Raw genomic sequence first — 19789 nt, 5'->3', positions numbered from 1 at the left:
ACTTAAAACCGAACTGAAGGAACAGATTCATAAATGTCCTATACCTACAATGATTTGTGGGTTGATGGAATAAATGAGCACATGTTACACAAGTATTCTTCCAGTTTTCCATTTGAAACTTAGAAATCTACTTGTGGAAATAATCTAATTTTTAAAATTATTTTGTTGTTCACAGCACAGAACGAGTCCATTTGGCCCATCGTGTCTGCACCAGCTCCCAAAAGAGCTAGTCCCATTCCCCAGCCCTATCTCCGCAGCCCTCGAAATTAATCACATTCCAATATATATCCAGCTCTCTTTCGAAAACTCCTGTGGAATCCGCCTCCACCACTCGCCCAGGCAGTGCATTCCAAACCACAACAACTCTGAGTAAAGAAGTTTCTCCTCATCTAAATAATTTGTGATTTGGGGAAGTGAGTGCGTGGAGAGTGCTTCCAAGATAATACACGTACTCCCTTTTATTTAAAATAAAAGCTCCTAACCTTTCCTAATAGTAGTTGAAGAGCTTTTCTGTTGAAAGGATGCACTTCAGTCAAGGGGCGATGCATAACTGCAAACCCTCCTGATGACAATGTGCCTCTAATAAAGTACCATCAGCAGCTGCCGTGTTTTTAGAAATAGTTGAGACTTTTACTGACTAATTTTGCAAAAGATTTTTTTTTTTTTTCCTCTAGGCTGAACCCCAATCAATTTCGAATTAAAAAAAAACATTGAGCCGTTGTTTAGAAATGATAATCTGCCAATCGATGTGAAAATAAATTAAATGATCAATGTTGACGAGCAGATTTATTTCTACGATGGCTCACGGTGATGTAGTATATTAATTAAAAGTGTAAAGCCCCGGAATTTGAGAAATTTACACAAACCATTTTCTTGAAAAGCATGGTTTTTCAAATGATTTGGCAATTACAGAGTTAGGAGTGTTAAAAGTGCAAGTACTGTCATTTCCAATTATCTTCAGTTTTCAAATCATTGTATACAATAATAAATTATAGCTTTACTCCTAAGCCGTTGGGTGTGACCAATTTATTTCAACTACACTCAATCTTCTGAATGACCACAGAATTCTCTGACATATTTGTCTTAGTTTTGGTGTGCCACATACTGACATTCATTTGTTTAAAGCTGTAATGGTCCACAGTTTTCACAAAATTGCCTGTCACTGTCAAATTGCACATAGATTAGAATCAAGACACCTGTTTGATTAAATATTCTCAATGCCACCTGTTGGGTAATTAAGAGTCTGCATAGAATCATAGAATTTACAGTGCAGAAGGAGGCCATTCGGCCCATCGAGTCTGCACCGGCTCTTGAAAGAGCACCCCACTTAACCTCACACCTTCACTCTATCCTCGTAACCCTGCAACCCCATCTAATCTAAGGGCAATTTTTGGCATGGCCAATCCATCAAACCTGCGCATCTTTGGACTGTGGGATGAATCCGGAGCACACGGAGGAAACCCACGCGCACACTGGGAGAACGTGCAGACTCTGCACAGACAGTGACCCAAGCAGGAATCGAACCTGGGACCCTGACGCTGTGAAGCCATAGTGCTAACCACTATGCTACTGTGCTGCCCATGCAGTGAGAGATAAGTCATTATAACACTTGGATACAAATTTGTGTCTCTGCATCTAGTTCACCCAACCCGGTGAAGTCAACCTTCAAAAATGGCCACCGGCAGGTGGGACTTTAAATCAGTTGGTTTGGCACGAGGGTGTGTGTGGTGCAGGTGGCTCTGGAACCACTCCGCAGACGGCTGGGTGCTGTGCTTGGCTGGGCACAAGGCCTGCTTCTGTGCCCGGCACTGTGTTTAAATACAAAATACAAAAAAAAAACATTCCTCAATGCATAAAATCCTCCGAACATTCTCTGTACCCCATCCATGCCAACCTATGCCCCAACCTACCTTATGGTACCTCACACACTTTTATGCCAACTTAGTGCCACCTCATCTCAACCCATGCCCCATAAGCCCCTTTGCCATTACCTCCTCCATGCCATTTCAATAGGTTACTTGGATAGTTCCTTGACTGCTGGGATAGTTCCTGGGCAATTTTTACAGCTTCGACAGGTCTGACACATCCCAGATAGATTTGACAGCTGGCTCCCTAACAGTTATTGGACAACTGCACAGTTCCAATGATTTTGTACAAAAAAGGTACATAATCATGTTTACTTTTAACAATCCCAAAGGATGCCATACCTCTCCCAAAGGATGCCTTACAACTCTCAAAGCTGTCCCAGGACCTTATATCCAAAGATATATCTCACTTCTTGAAAGGGGTATCCGAGTTATCTATAACAATCCACCAAGCTCCGACCTCCTCTTACCTGTTCTAGTCTGCACGTTCCAGGCTCCACACTCCTGGTCTTCCAAAAACCCATTCAGTGGAGGCAGCTGGTAATTTAAATAGCCAGCTGTCTCTGTGAACTGCACATGTGCAAACCCTGGCCCAAATCCAGTCCTGCCTCGCAAAGATGGGAAATACTGGGCTCGGAGGTGGGACTTCGAATTTTCTGTTGTTTCTGAGATTTCCTTAACATGGTAAAAGCCCTGCCTGTCCACCACGCTCCTGATCCCATCCATCCCGAAAAGGTGTTTAATGTGTTGGACAAACCCCACTCCCGATGGTGCCACCCTCCCACTCCCCCACGCCCAACCCCATCACCTACCTAACCCTTCCACCTCCATCCCACTCCCCTGGTGCCCTCAATGTTCCTCAATGTGCTTGGCCCGCCTAGCTATAGCATTATGTCTTGGTGTTTCCCCAGGATGCACGTCAGGGATGGAGGCAGCCAGCTGCTTTCCTCATCCCGTGGTCTTCGATGACCCTGGCAGGTTGCCTCTGGGGCTCTGGGTTCGGAGAGTCCTAGCTCACCTATCGGTGGAGGCACATGCACAGCTGTTCCGCCCTGCCCGTGTGCTGACCACGGGATGCAGCCTTATCAGAGGGGTGGAACTCAGGGGAGCTGGTGGAACCGGTCGCCACTCAATGGGACGGGTCCCGCTTGGCCAGCGCCATCTCCACCCGATCTGTGCCCATTGGGCCCTGGGGTTCAACTTGGTATGGAGGGGCAGCTGGTTCTTGCCCCAGCTGCCCCTGCATCATATGGCTCCCCTCGGAGTCAGGGGAGGCAGCTGCCCAGGATGATGCCGGCTGGAGGACCTGGGGGAGAATGGACATATGGTCACTGGGAAGGATGGGTCAGTCAGTAAGATAATCACTACTCACGTTGACAGGTCCTCCGAGTGGAGCCCGGTGGTCCCTCACCTTTGTGGCATCTGCCAGCCTTCACGTGGGTGACCAATCTGTCCTCGGCCACGCCCGACACCTCCTCGAAGGAGGTCCGGCACCCCTCCGCCAGTCTGGGCCCTCTCCCGATGGTTAAGGGAGAGCTTTTCCTGAGAAGACACAAAGAGGGCATCATTAGCCACACGTGTGGTTCACAGTGGTGGGAGAGGGGGTGTGAAGGAGGGGTTATGGGGGTTGAGAGGGGAGGGGGTGGAGGAAGAGCTGGTGGTCGCATGGGGAGTTGGGAGGGTGGATGCTCCCTTGGGGAGGGCGGGGGGTGGGGGGGGGGGGTGGATGGAGTTGTTGGTGTCTACTCATTTGTGCTGCCCAGTCTTTGACCTTATGGCACTGAAGGCCAGTCCTCCTGGTCGCACTCCCCGAGCTGAGAGCTGCCACCACCTTGTCCCAAGTAGCACTGGCTGCCCTGTGGCTGACTCTCTGGAACCCTTGGGGAACAGGACATCCCTCTTGGCCACCACGGTGTCTAGCAGCCTCCCGAGATCAGCATCTCCGAATCTTGATCTCCTGGGCATTATTATTGTGAGCTGGCTGGGGTTGGCTGAGCAAGTGCAACTTAAGTGCTGTTCGACCTTGTTAGTGGGGGGGTGCTACCGAGTGCGGTCCTGGCGAAACAGCTGGTGAGCCCTCCTATGCGACGAGAAGCCCGTGAGGCCTTGTGAAGTGGGAAAATTAACGTTGAATTGCGTTGCCGGCCTCGTTAGGCCGAGCGCCGGGAAGCTCGGGTCAATTCCCGCTCGCTACCGCACTTAGAAATTTGACCGAAGAATTACGCTTAGTCTCCGGGATAGAAATTCCAGTCCCAGATGTTAATAAATGTACTGTTGGATTCCAGAGTGGCTGTATCTCTGTGACAATGTGTTTTTATATCGTGCCTACCGTATTATCCCAGTGAAGTAGAGTTGATAGAAGTGGTTGCTGGGAAAAAGGGGATAGCGGCCACTTGTGCAACAACTTGAGGATTAAGCCGCATAAAAACAAACTTTGCTAAGATTTTTATTTAGGTTGCCTCTCATGACCGATTGATTTATAAAGAATGGAAGATTTATTGATGGGAAACCTCTACAATCATTGATTGTTTACTTTCTTGTGGATTTTCTTGCACCAAGATTTAAGTGCTGGATTGCTGACGTTCATGGAGTTTTATCATGTTTTCACAGCAGATGGTTGTAGGATGCAAGAGTTCCAATCTTCGTCATGCAGTTGTGTAGAGGAGGCAGGTAGAGGTTGAGCCATCTGTCTGCAGTGAGACAGTAAATCAGGGAATCCTGACTCATGTATCGAAGGATTGCAATAAAGTGTGTAAGGGCCAAGCTGTCACATTGCTTTACCATTATTAATGCAAGACTCCAGAGAAAAAGATGAGTTGGTGAGTTTGGCACACCAATCCTGCTCTTTTTGAGTAAGGTGGATGACTGCCTCTATGCCTCCCTCTCTTTACATATTTACGAAAAATCATCAGTTCTCTCACTGGAGAATGATTCCAGGGACAATTGCTTTTTCCTCATTTAAGGATTCAAACAGGTTTTCTGACAGAAGGATCTCCCAACACATGTCCATTCCCCATCCCTGTGGTGTCCGCAGACACATACTGTCAGCAGTGGGCTGCTGTATAATCATTAGGAATAAAAACATTGGCTATATTTTCCCCCAGGTATTCCAGGGACATGACTACTGCCAAATGTAGCTGGGGGTTTGACCCTGGGATCGTCCTGATTTCTATGATCGTTTTGACTCCCAAACTTTGGAATCGCTTCTGGCAAATCAGTCTTTTAGAAGAATCCAACCGGATTTATCAAAGCTACCACTTTAGGCAGAAACGTGCAGGTCTACATGACTAATGTGTCCGTAATAAATCCAGTGATGTTTGCCTTGCATAAGTTACAACTCCCACTGGAATTAACAATGTTCGGATCTCCTGGTGGGACTGATTTACATTTTATTGCAAATGTAAACCATTGCCTTGGTTGCTGAATGAGCCTCACTTTCTAGTTCAAACTCTGCATAGGACAGGTTTCAGGAAGACAGAATCCTGCTAAGGTGCTTCCGTCTGTAGCCAAGTACGATATGGGTCACGGCTTCATGTGGTTGGGGGAGGAGTTAGTCCTTTGGCTGTATCAAGCTGCAAATTACTGTAAATCTCTGCAGTTCCTCTAACGGTCTCCTCTGCTGTATCCAGAATAGAACGTATATCATCTTAATGGGCTATTCATGTTAAGTAGATTTTAATCAATAAGTAAATAAAATAAAACTGGTTGAGAATAGAAAAGCAACAGGCACCTTAGTCATCTTGCTCTGAGAGCAATGAGCTCACTGACTCGAGCGAGACATCTGCATGTTTTCCAGTGTCTAGTGACTGCACTAAGGTCTATTTTTCAGTCTGGTTCTTCAATGCCTTTTGACTTTTTAACCTTTCAACTAGGGTATTCCTGAGCAATGGGCAAGACTTCTACAGACTTCCAACATTACTAAACTGGAGCAGAAGAAAAATCCTCAAGCTGTTCTGGATGTTCTGAAATTCTACGATTCCAAAGAGACTGTCAATAATCAGAAATATATGAGTTTTACTTCTGGAGGTAAGGATCTGTAATCTCTCCACTCAGTATCTTCTGCAAGTGCACCAGAAGTCCCCAGTATTATATTTAGGATGCTATGCTGGGATTCTGATTTCATGACCTTCCCGTGTTTATAGAAACTTAAGATTCAGTGGCGCATATTGTTTAAATGTAATTGTGTATTGAACTGTTTATTTAAAATTACACAATATTCCATTATCAAGCACTAAATGCAATGTTTTCTGTCATGTCGATAGTATGCTAAATTTAGTTATGTGGTGCGGGTGTTGGGGCTGAAGCTGGCAATCTAATACCTGATTCTGCGTGATATTCTGCAAAATTATACTGCAATGTTGTGGATTCTCTCTTGAAGAACTAACAGACTAATATTAAATAATCAGATATGCATAGCTTAAATTTTCATTCTTACTTAGTCAGTTTCATTGGATAATGTACATGGGATTGAACTTGAGCAGCATTAGAAAGTCAGGTAATAATGGGTGCAAGGCAGGCCAGGAGAGGCAAATGGGAAGGTGAGGCAGAGAGGACCAGGGTGATTGAGAATGGGGTGAGGGGTGATGGAGAAATAAGGGTTTGGAGAAGGAGAGCAGTGCAGATGGGTGAGAATGAGAGGAGCACTGCGGATGGGATAAAGTTGGAAAAGGGAGGAGACAAAAGTTTGGGAGGAAAAAGGGAGCAAGGGAAGAGATGGGATGGAGAGTGAGGCAGGATGTAGGAGGAGAACAGAATGGGTAGGGTGGAGGGGTATTTGAGAGATGGAAAGAAAGGCAGCGGGAATGGAGAAAATGGAAGAGGGGCAGGGGAGAGAGGAGGAAGGGGCAACAATGTATGGGAAGTGGTGAAGAGATGTCAGGGATGTTATGGGCCAGGGTTTAGAGAACCCCAAAGTGTATCATGGAGTTCACCTGACCCACAACGTTTAATAGATTGTGGTATGGGGAGCACACGGCTCACTCGACAGATGTGGTAGAGCAGAAATGGAGAAGTATTTTTTTAAAGCAAAGCAATGTTTATTCTATGAACTCAAGTTAACCTTTTTAAAACATACAGTGAACATCTTGGCAACCAATAATTCAAATACAACCCCCAAAGAATACAACACTAAGTAATCCTTTAAGGTTTCCTTTTAACATTGTCATGTGAGAGTACCTTTAAGAAATGGGTGTTTATAAATGGGTGTGTATATAAATATCTGTAGTGAGAGTACCTTTAAGAAATGGGTGTTTATTACTGCAGTGATGTCAGAGAGTGGGTGGAGCTGGGCTGCCTGTTAGCTTTTTACTTTTGTTTTAGGCTGTTTGTTGCAGGGTGTGTTTTAGTTTCGTTTTCAGAGCTGGATAGCTGCAGTCACAGCCAGAAAGGTCTATTAGAGTCTCTCTCTGTAATCTAAAGACTGTAAATTGATCCTGGTGATTTAAAACTAATAACAGTAGTGACTTTAACCCGATGTGCTTCTGGTAAAAGGTGTTTTAAGTCTTACGGATGTTAAAAGGAAAGCTTAAAGGATTACTTAGTGTTGTATTCTTTCGGGGTTGTATTTGAATTAATGGTTGCTCAGATGTTTACTGTATGTTTTATAAAGGTGAACTTGAGTTCATAGAATAAATATTGTTTTGCTTTAAAAAATACTTTTCCATTTCTGCTGTACCACACCTGTAGAGTGGGCCGTGTGCTCCCCATACCACAATCTATTAAAAGTTGTGGGTCAGGTGAACTCCATGATACACTTTGGGGTTCTCTAAACCCTGGCCCATAACAACATCCCTAAGTCTTAAAACATCTTTTACCAGAAGCATATCAGGTTAAAGTCACTACTGTTATTGGTTTTAAATCATCAGGATCGATTTACAGTCTTTAGATTACAGAGAGAGATTCGTACACCTTCTGACTGTGACTGCAGCTATCCAGCTCTGAAAACGAAACTAAAACACACCCTGCAGCAAACAGCTTAAAACAAAATTAAAAAGCTGACAGACAGCCCAGCTCCACCCACTCTCTGACATCACTGCAGTAATAATCACCCATTTCTTAAAGGTACTCTCACTACAGATACTGACATACACACCCATTTAGAAACACCCATTTCTTAAAGGTACTCTCACATGACACCTCCCCCAAGAAAACTAAATAAACCATCAACTTTAAGATTGTTTCATTTTTCGCCTTTTCACTATCCTTTAAGAAATGCACACAGTAAATATACTTTTTCATTTCTAAAAACAAAACACGCAAACAGGTATAATAATATAGTCCATTAAAAAATTTTTTTTTTAAATTCTCCAACTGAAATCCTTCTCAATTGACAGTCTCCTTGGAAAAGAAGGTTTTTGCACGATCCGTCTATTTCTCTACGCCTCAGCATTTCTCTTTAAAGTCAGATACTTTAGTTAAGTCTGATCACAGAGTCCCTTGCAATTCTCCAACACATGAGCATTGGTTATCACAGCTTTCAGGCAGTCAAATGCCTGTTGAAACTCCGCTGTCCATTGAAATTTTCGATGTTTCTTTCGCAAGTCCATCAGTGGAGCAATCACGCTCAAAACCTTTGCACAAATGTTCAATCAAATCCACTCATGCCAAGAAATCGCATTATTTCCCTTCGTCTTGAGGGTATTGAAAACTCCGCAATAATCGTTGGTTTCACTTCCCGTGTGACCATTCGACCCTGTCCAATTGTATGGCGAAGGAAAGTTTCTTGACTTGGGCTTTTCCAAATTCACTTTTGGCTAGGTTTATCACCAAACCCGCCTCCTGAAGTCGATCAAATAACTCCATCAGATGTTTTAAATTTTCTTTCCATGTCTGGCTGAAAATTACCAGATCGTCGATGTATACCACACAATTGGATAAACCTGAAACAACTTTGTTAGTCAACCGTTGAAATGTGGCTGGGGCGCTCCTCATGCCAAATGGCACAACTTTAAATTGGTATGTACCATCTGGAGTCACAAAAGCTGAAATCTCCTTCGCCCTAAAGGTACCTGCCAGTAACCTTTAAGTAAATCCAGTTTGGAAATAAAAGCTGATTGTCCCACTTTCACAATGCAATCCTCCAAACGTGAAATAGGATAAGAGTTTGTTCTTGTAACTGCATTAACCTTTCTATAGTCCACACACAACCTTTGGATACCGTCTGGTTTAGGTACCATCACTATGAGTGAGCTCCATTGGCTGCAACCTGTTTCATCACATTTCGTGCAACGTTTAAATGTTGTCTAGCCAATTCACGTGCTCTATTTAATCGTTCCCTAAAATTTGACACGTAATCCAATAATGTAATTTCCGATTTCTCACTCACCAATTTTTCCTTAATCAATTTATGTGGTCCTCTTACCTCATGACCAAAAATTAGTTCAAAAGGACTGAATTTGGTTGACTCATTAGGTACATCCCTAATTGCAAACAGTACGAAAGGAATTCCTTTATCCCAATCCTCTGGATAATCGTGACAATAAACCCTCAACAGTGTCTTTAATATCTGATGCCACCTTTCTAACACTCCCTGCGATTCTGGATGGTATGCAGTTGATTTAAATTGTTTTATTCCTAAGCTATCCATAACTTCATTGAATAACCTTGAGGTAAAATTTGATCCTTGATCCGATTGTATTTCTGTGGGTAGTCCATATCTAGTAAAGAATTTACGTAATTCCTCCACAATCTTTTTAGCTTTAATATTACGTACTGGAATGGCCTCTGGAAACCTAGTAGACACATCCATTATAGTCAAAAGATATTGATTCCCACTTTTTGTTTTAGGAAGCAGTCCGACGCAATCAGTTAGGACCCTTGTAAAAAGTTCCTCAAATGCTGGAATGGGTATTAAGGATGCTGGTTTTATCACTGCTTGAGGTTTCCCTATCACTTGACATGTGTGACATGATTGACAAAATTTAACTACATCTTTATGTAGTCCAGGCCAATAAAATGTTTTTGTATTTTAGCTTGAGTTTTCCTTATTCCCAAATGACCTCCCACTGGTACCTCATGTGCAACTCGCAACACCTCCTTTCTACCCTACCGGCAATACTACTTGATGAACTTCTGCCCACTTTTCATCCGCCTGCATATGTAAAGGTCTCCATTTTCTCATCAAGACATTACTTTTACGGTAATAACTCTTTGGTATACACTCAGATTCCTCTTCTGTGTATGCTTGCTGATACATCCATTTTGTTTCTATATCTTTCTGTTGTAACTCCGCCAATTTTCCTGAACTAAAAATATCTGCCTCATCCTCCACCTGTTCTTGTTCTTTTTCAACCATCTGATCAAAAATCGTTTCTGATAATTGCACTTCAACTTCATCTTCACAATTTGATTTCTCCTCTTGTCTTAACCTGTGACTTTGCGACCTTGTTACTACACAATCTGGAAAAATCCCAGGACATTCGTCCTTCAACACTTCAGTTGTCTGATTTTCCACTGGCTTATCAACTACAGTAGGCATCACTTCCACCTGCGATCCAGCTATATCATTACCCAAGATAAACTGTATTTCTGGACAAGATAATTTCTCTGTTACTCTTACTACCACTTCACCACTCTTCCCTGGACTTTCCAATCTTACCTTATATAATGGAACACTACACCTCTCACCCTGAATTCCACATATTACCAGTTTTGCTGGCAACATTCTTCGCAGACTACATAACTCCTCATCTCTTACCATTAAAGATTGACTAGCTCCCATATCTCTTAAAATTGAGACTTCTTCACCTCCTTCTGATACACATGAGTAAACTTTACTCACACAAGTAGGTTCTTTAAAAAGAGATCTGGCATCTTCTTATCAATCACCTCTTGATCAGGCTGTACAATCTTTTGCACCTCCTTCGCTTCACTTGGGCTTTGCTTTATCACTTTAACAAACCCCACTGTCTTATCCTGTTTTACTACATCAGCCTTCCCAGTGCTTTTCTTCAACCACCAACACTGTGACTTTACATGGCCTAATTTATTACAGTGAAAACATTTGAAACTTTTCATTTCTTTTCCACCCTCCTGGATTTCTTTTTTAATCTGAGGTACACTCTCCTTATTATCTCCCATCAGATCACCTTTGCCTTTACCACTTGAGTATTTCTCATGTCCCCAGTTTCTATCCCTCACCGGCTGAAACTGATGTCGGAAACCAATCTTTGATTTATGAACTAATTCATAATCATCTGCCCTTACTGCTGCTAACCTCGCAGTTTTAACCCTCTGCTCTTCCACATGAGTTCTCACTACATCAGGAATTGAATTTTTAAACTCCTCCAAAAATATAATTTCTCTGAGAACTTCATATGTTTGGTCTATTTTCAAAGCCCTTATCCACTTATCAAAATTACTCTGTTTGAGCCTTTCAAACTCCATGTATGTTTGACCAAATCTTTTCCTTAAATTTCTAAACCTTTGTCTGTAGGTTTCAGGCACCAGTTCATATGCACCTAAGATGGATTTTTTCACCTCCTCATACGTCCCAGAAACCTCCTCCGGTAGTGATGCAACACTTCCCAGGCCCTACATATCAGCTTTCTTTGAATCAGTAATACCCACATGTCCTGTGGCCATTTCATTTGTTTAGCTACCTTCTCAAATGAAATGAAAAAGGCTTCCACCTCCTTCTCGTCAAACCTTGGCAATGCGTGGACATATTTAAATAGATCACCACCAAGCCTTCGACTTTGACGCTCTTTCTCACTATCCTCGTCAGTATCATCCAACTGTACGTTTCCCTTTATGTCTGCCAATTTTAACTGACTGTCATGTTTCATGGCCATTTTCTGAAGTTCAAACTTTCACTCTTTATCTTTTTCCTCTCTTTCATATTCAAGCTGCTTTAATTTTTTCTCATGTTCCATTTGTTTAAGTTGTAATTGAATTTTTGCCATTTCCAATGAGTCAACCTATATCTCAGGCAACTTTAAATGCTTAGCACCCGCCATAATTACCTCATCTTTTCGCATTTTGTCAGGTAATAGTAACTGCAATGTTTTTGCAAAATCAAACTGTCTGCTTTTAGTCCCTGTCCCGTAATGTACTGCGTGTGACCTTCTCCACCCCCAAAAACCTCAGAGCCTCTGAAAGAGCCATTGTCCACAACGCACTCCCCCCTTAAACTAGAATACCACACCAGATAAGCAACCACAATATGCTCACTCCTCACTGTCTTTAAGTTCACTAAGCCAATCCAATCGATAGACTTTCATCCCCCTCAAGCCCCCAATTTGTTATGGGCCAGGGTTTAGAGAACCCCAAAGCGTAGCATGGCGTTCACCTGACCCACAACTTTTAATAGATTGTGGTATGGGGAGCACACGGCCCACTCTACAGGGGGGTAGAGCAGAAATGGAAAAGTATTTTTTTAAAGCAAAACAATGTTAATTCTATGAACTCTAGTTAACCTTTTTAAAACATACAGTGAACATCTTAGCAACCATTTATTCAAATACAACCCCCAAAGACTACAACACTAAGTAATTCTTGAAGCTTTCCTTTTAACATCCATAAGACTTAAAATTCCTTTTACCAGAAGCACATCAGGTTAAAGTCACTATTGTTGTTAGTTTTAAATCACCAGGATCAATTTACAGTCTTTAGATTACAGAGAGAGATTCATACACCTTCTGGCTGTGACTGCAGCTATCCAGCTCTGAAAATGAAACTAAAACACACCTTGCAGCAAGCAGCCTAAAATGAAAGTAAAAAGCTGACAGACAGCCCAGCTCCTCCCATTCTCTGACATCTCTGCAGTAATAAACACCCATTTCTTAAAGGTACTCTCACTACAGATACTTATATACACACCCATTTATAAACACCCATTTCTTAAAGGTACTCTCACATGACAGGGAGGGAACAGGAAGGGAAGAGAAAAGAACAAAGCAGTGGCACGAGGAAAGAAAAAGACATTTGGTGCTATTTTTTCAATTGGTAGAGATGTAAAAACAAAGGTTGGAGATCTCCACTCTGCATGAGTTAGTTCCCATTGGCGAGCTGGGTTCTTTTAGTGAGTCAATCCATTTTGGCTTAGTCTTTCAGCTGGAACGTTGCGATGGAGAATGTGATCAATAAAAGACAGTTTCTGCCAGTTTCAGTTCCCTTAGCAGGAGAAGACTTTGCTGTCATTTTGCCAGTTGAGTTTCACCGTAGCCATGAAGGAAAACCATTTCAGCTGTTCTTATGCAAAGTTACGCTCACTGATTCACATTGTGGAAAACGTGTTTCATTTTTAAAATGTGGAGCTTCCATCACACTAAGAGCACACTTAGTGCTGCAGAGATGGTGCATTGTAGTGACTCAGTGATAAAGAATGGTTAAGTGGTCGCTTTTCTTAGTGAAGCCTTGCCCTTGCCAGGCTGGGGATGTGAGTGCTAATGGAATGAAAGATATTTTCACTTTAGTCAGCTGGGGGAGGATTTCCTTTGCACTTTAAGATGAAGAAAATCATTATATTCATGGGCAAATATACAATTTTGCTTCACGTCGCATATTGAAAATTCTCTATCCCATACCCATGAGCAATTTTGTGCATTCCTAAGTCAAGCTTGGATATAGAGTAGACACTTCAGTGACTTCACCCAACCTCAAAAGACCTCTCCGCACCTCACTGTAGATTAGTGTAGCCCCTCGATTTCCACACAAGCTACCCTTGACCCTCCGAATGTGCAATTTACGAGGACAGTTTAGTTCTCTGAATCTACACTCAAAAGCTGGGGAAAGACTAAGTGCATTTCACTGAGGGCTAACAGGTGGAAGAGTGAGGGGACTTAGATCGCTAGGCAGACCTGAATCAATCAGTACAAACTCACAATTTTCTTGTAACATTAGGACTCAAAACTCCAATACTTAGTAATGCCAGTGAAGTTGATATGAGCGATATTCCACGACTTCATACTTGCAATTACGCTTTTGCTAAAGTTAGTGAAGAAAATAATTTCAGCCATTGTATTATTCTGTAATTGTTATTGTTGTTTCTTTCTCTATCCTTTTGCTGCGATGGTGAGATATACATTCTGCTCCCAGGCTTCCCTCTGTGCCACTCTTGTACCAACCAGTAAGAGGTATTTTAAGAGTGATACAATGACTTTTCTTCTGCTTGTTTCTTCTCTAATCCCTCCCTTTTGAGGTTCCACTTTGCAGAAGGAAATTGAGGGATGCAGTAAAGTAGCACCTTAGACCCTTACTTCCCGCAGCATCATGTGTTTGGTGCGCCAACACTGCCATGCCACTTGACATGAACAGTTTGTGTTATTGATGGCCTGCAGCTCAAGTCTGCATTTCTTCAAACCAGAGACCCTTGGGATAATTTTGGCTTTCGCTAGTAATGGGAGTAATATTGGACCCAGGGTCTCTCCCGATTCTCATCGCCACTGACTCCAGTGTAATCGGGAGAGAGTTGTAATAGACAGCCGATTCGATATTGTCCAAAGTCACAATGACCCCCCCTCCCCACTGCCCCTTTCTGTTTACAAGTGGCATCTGAGGCCATCATTGTGCATTTGTACCTGCCGTGAAGGCACCATTATTTCATCAGCTTTCAGACACGCTCCTTATTATGCCCATGTGCTTTCATTTTCTCGGAGCTGAGCTGCAAAATGGTCTGCCTGCATGTCAGTGTGACATGACGGGGAGAACAGCTTAAATCAAGAAATAATGTACTGCATTTTATTGGGATTTTCTGCAGCGAGTATAAATATATAGTGGGGCCATGACTACTGGATGCACTGTATGGAGTTCTAACTGGTTCAGTCATATTCAATTAAATATAGTTATGGCTGGAAGTAAGTTGCATGCAGTAATCTAATAGCATTCCATCAGAAACAAGGGGTAGAAATAGTTCAGAGTGTTACAATTACTCCTTATGTGTACAATTTTAAGACTATTTAAATAGGTTAATACTTTGAAATAGCACAGAAGAATTGTACGTGCATTAATCAAAAACAATACCTTTGAGAAATTTCAACCCCAAAGAGCCAAACTTGGTCACTTAGCATGATAAGATATAATTACAACCTGAAATTCCCTGTGGGTTCCTGGAGATTTTAATTTTCCATCGAAAAGGTTGATGTTTGACCTTTGGGGAGGTGCAACATAGATTTAAGCATAATAAAGGCAACAGCTGATAGGTCGGATTTGTTATTTTGTGTGACACCGGCAGTGTTGGAAACTTTAAGAAAAATGCTGGATTGTCAAGCAATAAACTGGTTGCTTTATATTGAAGTGTTTTCAATGTCAGACATCAGCAGTAATTTATTTTTGAAGCAATTTAAAGGGATTGGCCTCCTCAAAGCGATGGGTATTTTTTTTAAGAGGTAAAGGAGACACGTTACATTTTTATCACAATGATGCCACTTGTAAGGAACATTGTGGCAGTTATGATGTGATTTACATTATTTGTGTTACTTGCTTTCAGAACAAGAATGTTGCTAAACATATCTTTGATGAAGATGTTACCACTTCATCAAAGTGGATTGCACTTCTATTTAAACAAGATTTATCATGAAATACAAATTCTACTAGCAGATCTATGACTAAAATCAAATCCCTGACCCTTCCCTGCCCATCACTTCCTTGAACAGTATTTCTTTCAGTAATTTTATATGTCTTTATTGAAATAAGTAACCAGTGTAATATTGATATAAAGTATATATACTTCGTATGAGATTTTCTGTAATTTCTCATTCCAATCACATTTCCTTTAAAAGCTGTTTGAATTTTATTACAGCAGTCTATTCACTGATGGTTCCCCTTCTAAAGCAGTACAAGTGCACAGAGATAACTGGTTTGTTGCCTGATTTTTGAATCTATGACATTGACTTGAAAATGACTGGTAGATAATTGGGAGGCAGGGTACGATGGTGAAACAAAAAGGCAGAAGGGAATCCCTAGGGATGAGAGCCAAATTGACAGTCCTGATCCAGACTGATTCAACCAAGGCCACTACAAAGTCAATTTGAAAAACTAATGTTTGACTAAATTTGGATTCATGCAGATAGTTTGAAAAAAAAAGCCCGCCCATGTCCATAGAGAAAGAAAAAAAATGATCTCTGTGCATATGTGGGATCAGATTTTGCAACCTGCCAGAAAGTTCTATGCGTAGATGACCTTTAATGGGTCTGCACAGTCTCGATTCAATTTGCATCCGGCTAACATTTTGTTCATGGCATGCCAAATCTATAACAGTCAATATGTATACAAAATGTTTCTAACTTAGTGGTGCTGTTGAGTAGGGATGCTTCTGATCTGTCACGGCTGCAGGTAGAGGGAGGTTGCATGTGCATGTCTTTCAGGGGAGAACAATGAGCATAGAATTCCCTTGCAGTTTGGGGGAAGGGCCGTATCCACCGGATTCCCTTGCCGTCTTTGGGGTGGGAGCTGTCTGGATCAGATTGTTGGACTCCATTGCAATCTTTGGAGGGATTGTTAGTTCCCGAGTAGCCATGATCTTCGTGCGGCCATGTTGGAGTACCAAGGGTACCGTTGATGCTTCCATGCCCACATGCTGCCTGCGTTTAAATGTGGAGTTCGGATTTCAATGACCTGAATGCAAAGTTCAAATGTATCTGAATAATCTTATGGCAATGTCTCTTTTATGAAGTTAAGCCACAAGCTTGTTCTCAATTGTTGGGAGGTGAACCAACTAAAGTTCACATTTGGAACCTCCAATATGCAATGGAAGCCAGCCTCTGTATGTTTGTCACTACCCAGTAATCTTTAATGTAATACATTCGGCTTTCTTTGCAGTAAACTTGAAAGGTACCTTGCTAATTGTTCAAAAAATCGAGAGATGCATCGAGTGTGGCAATTAAGCAACAAGAAGTGTTTCTTTACTTTACTTAATTTTAGGTGGCAATTAAGAATTACCTTTCATGCGGATATTTTCTGGGGGGTGGGAGAGCGAGTGCCAGATTTCTGGTTGGGAATATTAGGTTCTATTTATCAGTGCTACACTCGATCGATCCTTCATTTGACTGATGGCAAATGAATGACGATGGTTAGTGTGACGGTATCCCAGCTGTACATTTTATACTGAGAGTACTCATCAAACCCTTCTTGGCCAATCTGTCCAATCTCTCATTAGTTGCTCATCTCATCAGACGGTATAATGGTGGAAATGTAACCCAATATGCTAAGGAAAGGAGAAACAAAACTTTGAGGCTCTCTCACTGGCCTTTCTGCATATAACACATAATGTCAGGAATTTTATGGAAAAGTGTGATATCACTTAAGAAGTATTATTCTTGACCCGAGACTATACTGTTCAACGGAGCCAAACAAATCTGAAGCAATATTAAGCAATCCCCTCCCCCACTGTTAGACGTTTGGCTGCTGTTGTATAAAGAGTCAAAGGTTCTGCTCCTTTTCTCAAACACCTTTACTTCACTTTAACAGACTCTGCACAAAACTTTCTCATCACATCACCTGACACAAAGGCCACCTGAAGTCCCTTTACATAGCAGTGTGAATTATTAGATACTTAACATAAATGAGACAACTAATTGTAATGTCTCTTAACCCATTACTTAACACCCCCCACCCCCACCCCAAAAGCATTTGTTTAAAGTTAGTTTATTTCAAGCATACAACAGACAGTATTGTCTTTCTCTGTAGGACATATCACCATAAATAAAAATAGTCTCAATATCACCAGATAGGACAGTGCAGTCAGTAGTCATGAAAAGAGTATCTGAATTGAGAGTAAACTTCCATGTGATCCCTTGATGAGAGATTGAGCGTTTATAAAAACATCAAATTCTGCAGCTGGTTACAATGTTATAACTTTTAATACATCAATATCAAAGGTTTTCCACATTGTGAAGGATAGTTAAGTTACTGAGGTAAATATTGATTAGTTTAATAAGACAAAGAGTGGGACATACCGGCTGTTCACGTCGGCGGGAAACTCAGATCCCATGCCGGTGCTCGGGTTTCCTGGCAACAAGGGGTGCTGTCAACAGGAAATCCCGTTGACAACGGCGGGATCAGTCAATCCCGCTGGCGGGCCGACTTCGCCGCCGATAAATACGCGGCGGGGTGGTCGGTAAATCCCGCCCAGAGAGTTCAAACCTCAGGGGTTACAAATTAAAAACGGGTAAACTAGAAGCACAAAGGTGATTCGCGTAGAATTTCTTTATTCTATGCGTTAAAAGAATTGTGAAGTACATGACCAAGGAAGGTCATTGAAGGAGACGTATAAATGGGTTTCAAGCCAACTAGATGGGTCCTTGTTCAGAGATAGGATTGAGATCAACTAAAAAGAGATGGACTTGGGCCAAGCTACTTATTCTGGTCCCTAAACAGGTTGTTTCTGAAAATTAATTCTGCTGTCAAAGATATTGGGTGGGATTCACTGTCCCGCCAGCCCCGTTTTCCAGCATGAGGTCCCCGCCCTCTGTCCGGCAGCGGGATTCTCCATTCCCGCAGCTGACCAATGGGGCTTCCCATTGTGGGCCATCCCACGCCGCCGGGAAACGCGTGAGCGTGGGTGCACTGCCGTTATTGTGTGTAAAATTTGTTGTGTTTGTAAAAAGATTGTCAAAAATACTTCTTGCATGAAACTACATGTGCTATGTATTTTTAACCTTTGCAGATAAACCGGCTGATGGATTCATAGCAGCAAATGCTCTGGTGAGTATGGAAGCAAGGAACAGATAGGCTGATTGACGGACTAACATCTCATTCTCTCAAACAAAATGTGGAAGGTTGTGACCTCTTCAGATTAATTACTCTGTCTAGAGAACGTCTCTTATGGTTTGAAGTGTACAGTTGCAGCAGTTTGGTCTATCTTCAATTCCATGCTCTTTTGTTCCTCCCTCAATTTCTGCCTTTGCGCTCCTGAAAGGACAAACATATGAAATATCAACAGAAGTAGGCAATTCGGGCCCCCGAGCCTGCTCCGTCTTTCAATATGATAATGGCTGATCTGATGGTGTTTTGAGTTCCACATTCCCATCTACCCCTGATAATCTTTCATTCCCATGCCCAACAAGAATCTAGATGACTACCTCTGCCTTAAAAATATTCAGTGACCCCCTGCTCCGCCGCCCTCTGAGGCAGAGAGTTCCAAAGTCACACAACCCTCTGAGAGAGAAAAAATTCTCCTCATCACCGTCCTAATAAGGGCAACCCGTAATTTTAAAACTTTACCCCCTAGGTCTGGACGCACCTACAAGAGGGAGCATCATTTCCATGCCTACCTTGTCAATACCATTTTATATACTTCAGTCAACTCACCCCTCACTATTCCAAACTAGTGGAAACAGGCCCTATCCAACCTATCCTCATAAGACAATCCGCTCATTCCAGGTATCAATATGGTAAATGAAAACAAAATACTGAAGGTGCTCAAAATTTGAAATAAAACAGAAAATGCTGATTAAACTCAGTGGGTGTGACAGCATCTGTGGAGAGGGAAACAGGTAATATTTCGAGCCTGTATGCCCTTCTACAGAACCCTAGTACACCTCCTCTGAACCACGTCCAAAGTATTTACGTTCATCCTTAACTAAGCAGAAAATAACTGCACATAGTATTTGAGGAGCGGTCTCACCACTTCCCTGTATAACCAAAGCATAACATCCTTACTTTTAATGTTCAAATCCTTTCATAACAAAGGATAGCATTCCTGTCCCACCCTAATTAAATCCGTGGTGGGAAGGACGATGGATGACCTTCCCACACCGCCAGCAATTGAGGCCTTGAGTGGGAAATTAATGCTACCACTTATCAATTACATTGTTAAGGATTGCTAATGTCAATTACATTGTTAAGGATTGCTAATGTCAATTACATTGTGAATGTTAAGAGAAGCAGGTGATGGGTATTAATTGTCTTTGAGCACACATGAAATATAGGACAGCTGGAACACTGGGTTGTCTGGGAAGAGAGCTGTGAGCCGTGAATAAAGACAG

At 42.2% G+C, this 19789-nt stretch overlaps 1 protein-coding gene across 8 annotated transcripts in view; it reads left to right on the top strand.

Annotated features, from left to right (window-relative positions):
* The window catches only part of LOC140421196 (serine/threonine-protein kinase PAK 3), a 313927-nt gene that overhangs the window by 228275 nt on the left and 65863 nt on the right, over positions 1–19789 (top strand). For 6 of the 8 annotated variants that reach the window (XM_072505708.1, XM_072505711.1, XM_072505713.1 and 3 more), the window contains 4 exons: positions 5738–5891; positions 13883–13939; positions 15604–15660; positions 18469–18506. In XM_072505708.1, coding sequence (XP_072361809.1) covers positions 5738–5891; positions 13883–13939; positions 15604–15660; positions 18469–18506 — 306 coding nt within the window. The remainder of the gene's footprint in view (positions 1–5737; positions 5892–13882; positions 13940–15603; positions 15661–18468; positions 18507–19789) is intronic. The other 2 variants (XM_072505715.1, XM_072505716.1) reach the window with 2 other exon arrangements.

Source organism: Scyliorhinus torazame, chromosome 5 (assembly GCF_047496885.1).
Source record: "Scyliorhinus torazame isolate Kashiwa2021f chromosome 5, sScyTor2.1, whole genome shotgun sequence".
Classification (NCBI taxonomy): Eukaryota; Metazoa; Chordata; class Chondrichthyes; order Carcharhiniformes; family Scyliorhinidae; genus Scyliorhinus; species Scyliorhinus torazame.
The sequence above is the reverse complement of the archived record's forward strand: the minus strand, read 5'-3'. Positions and strand labels throughout refer to the sequence as shown.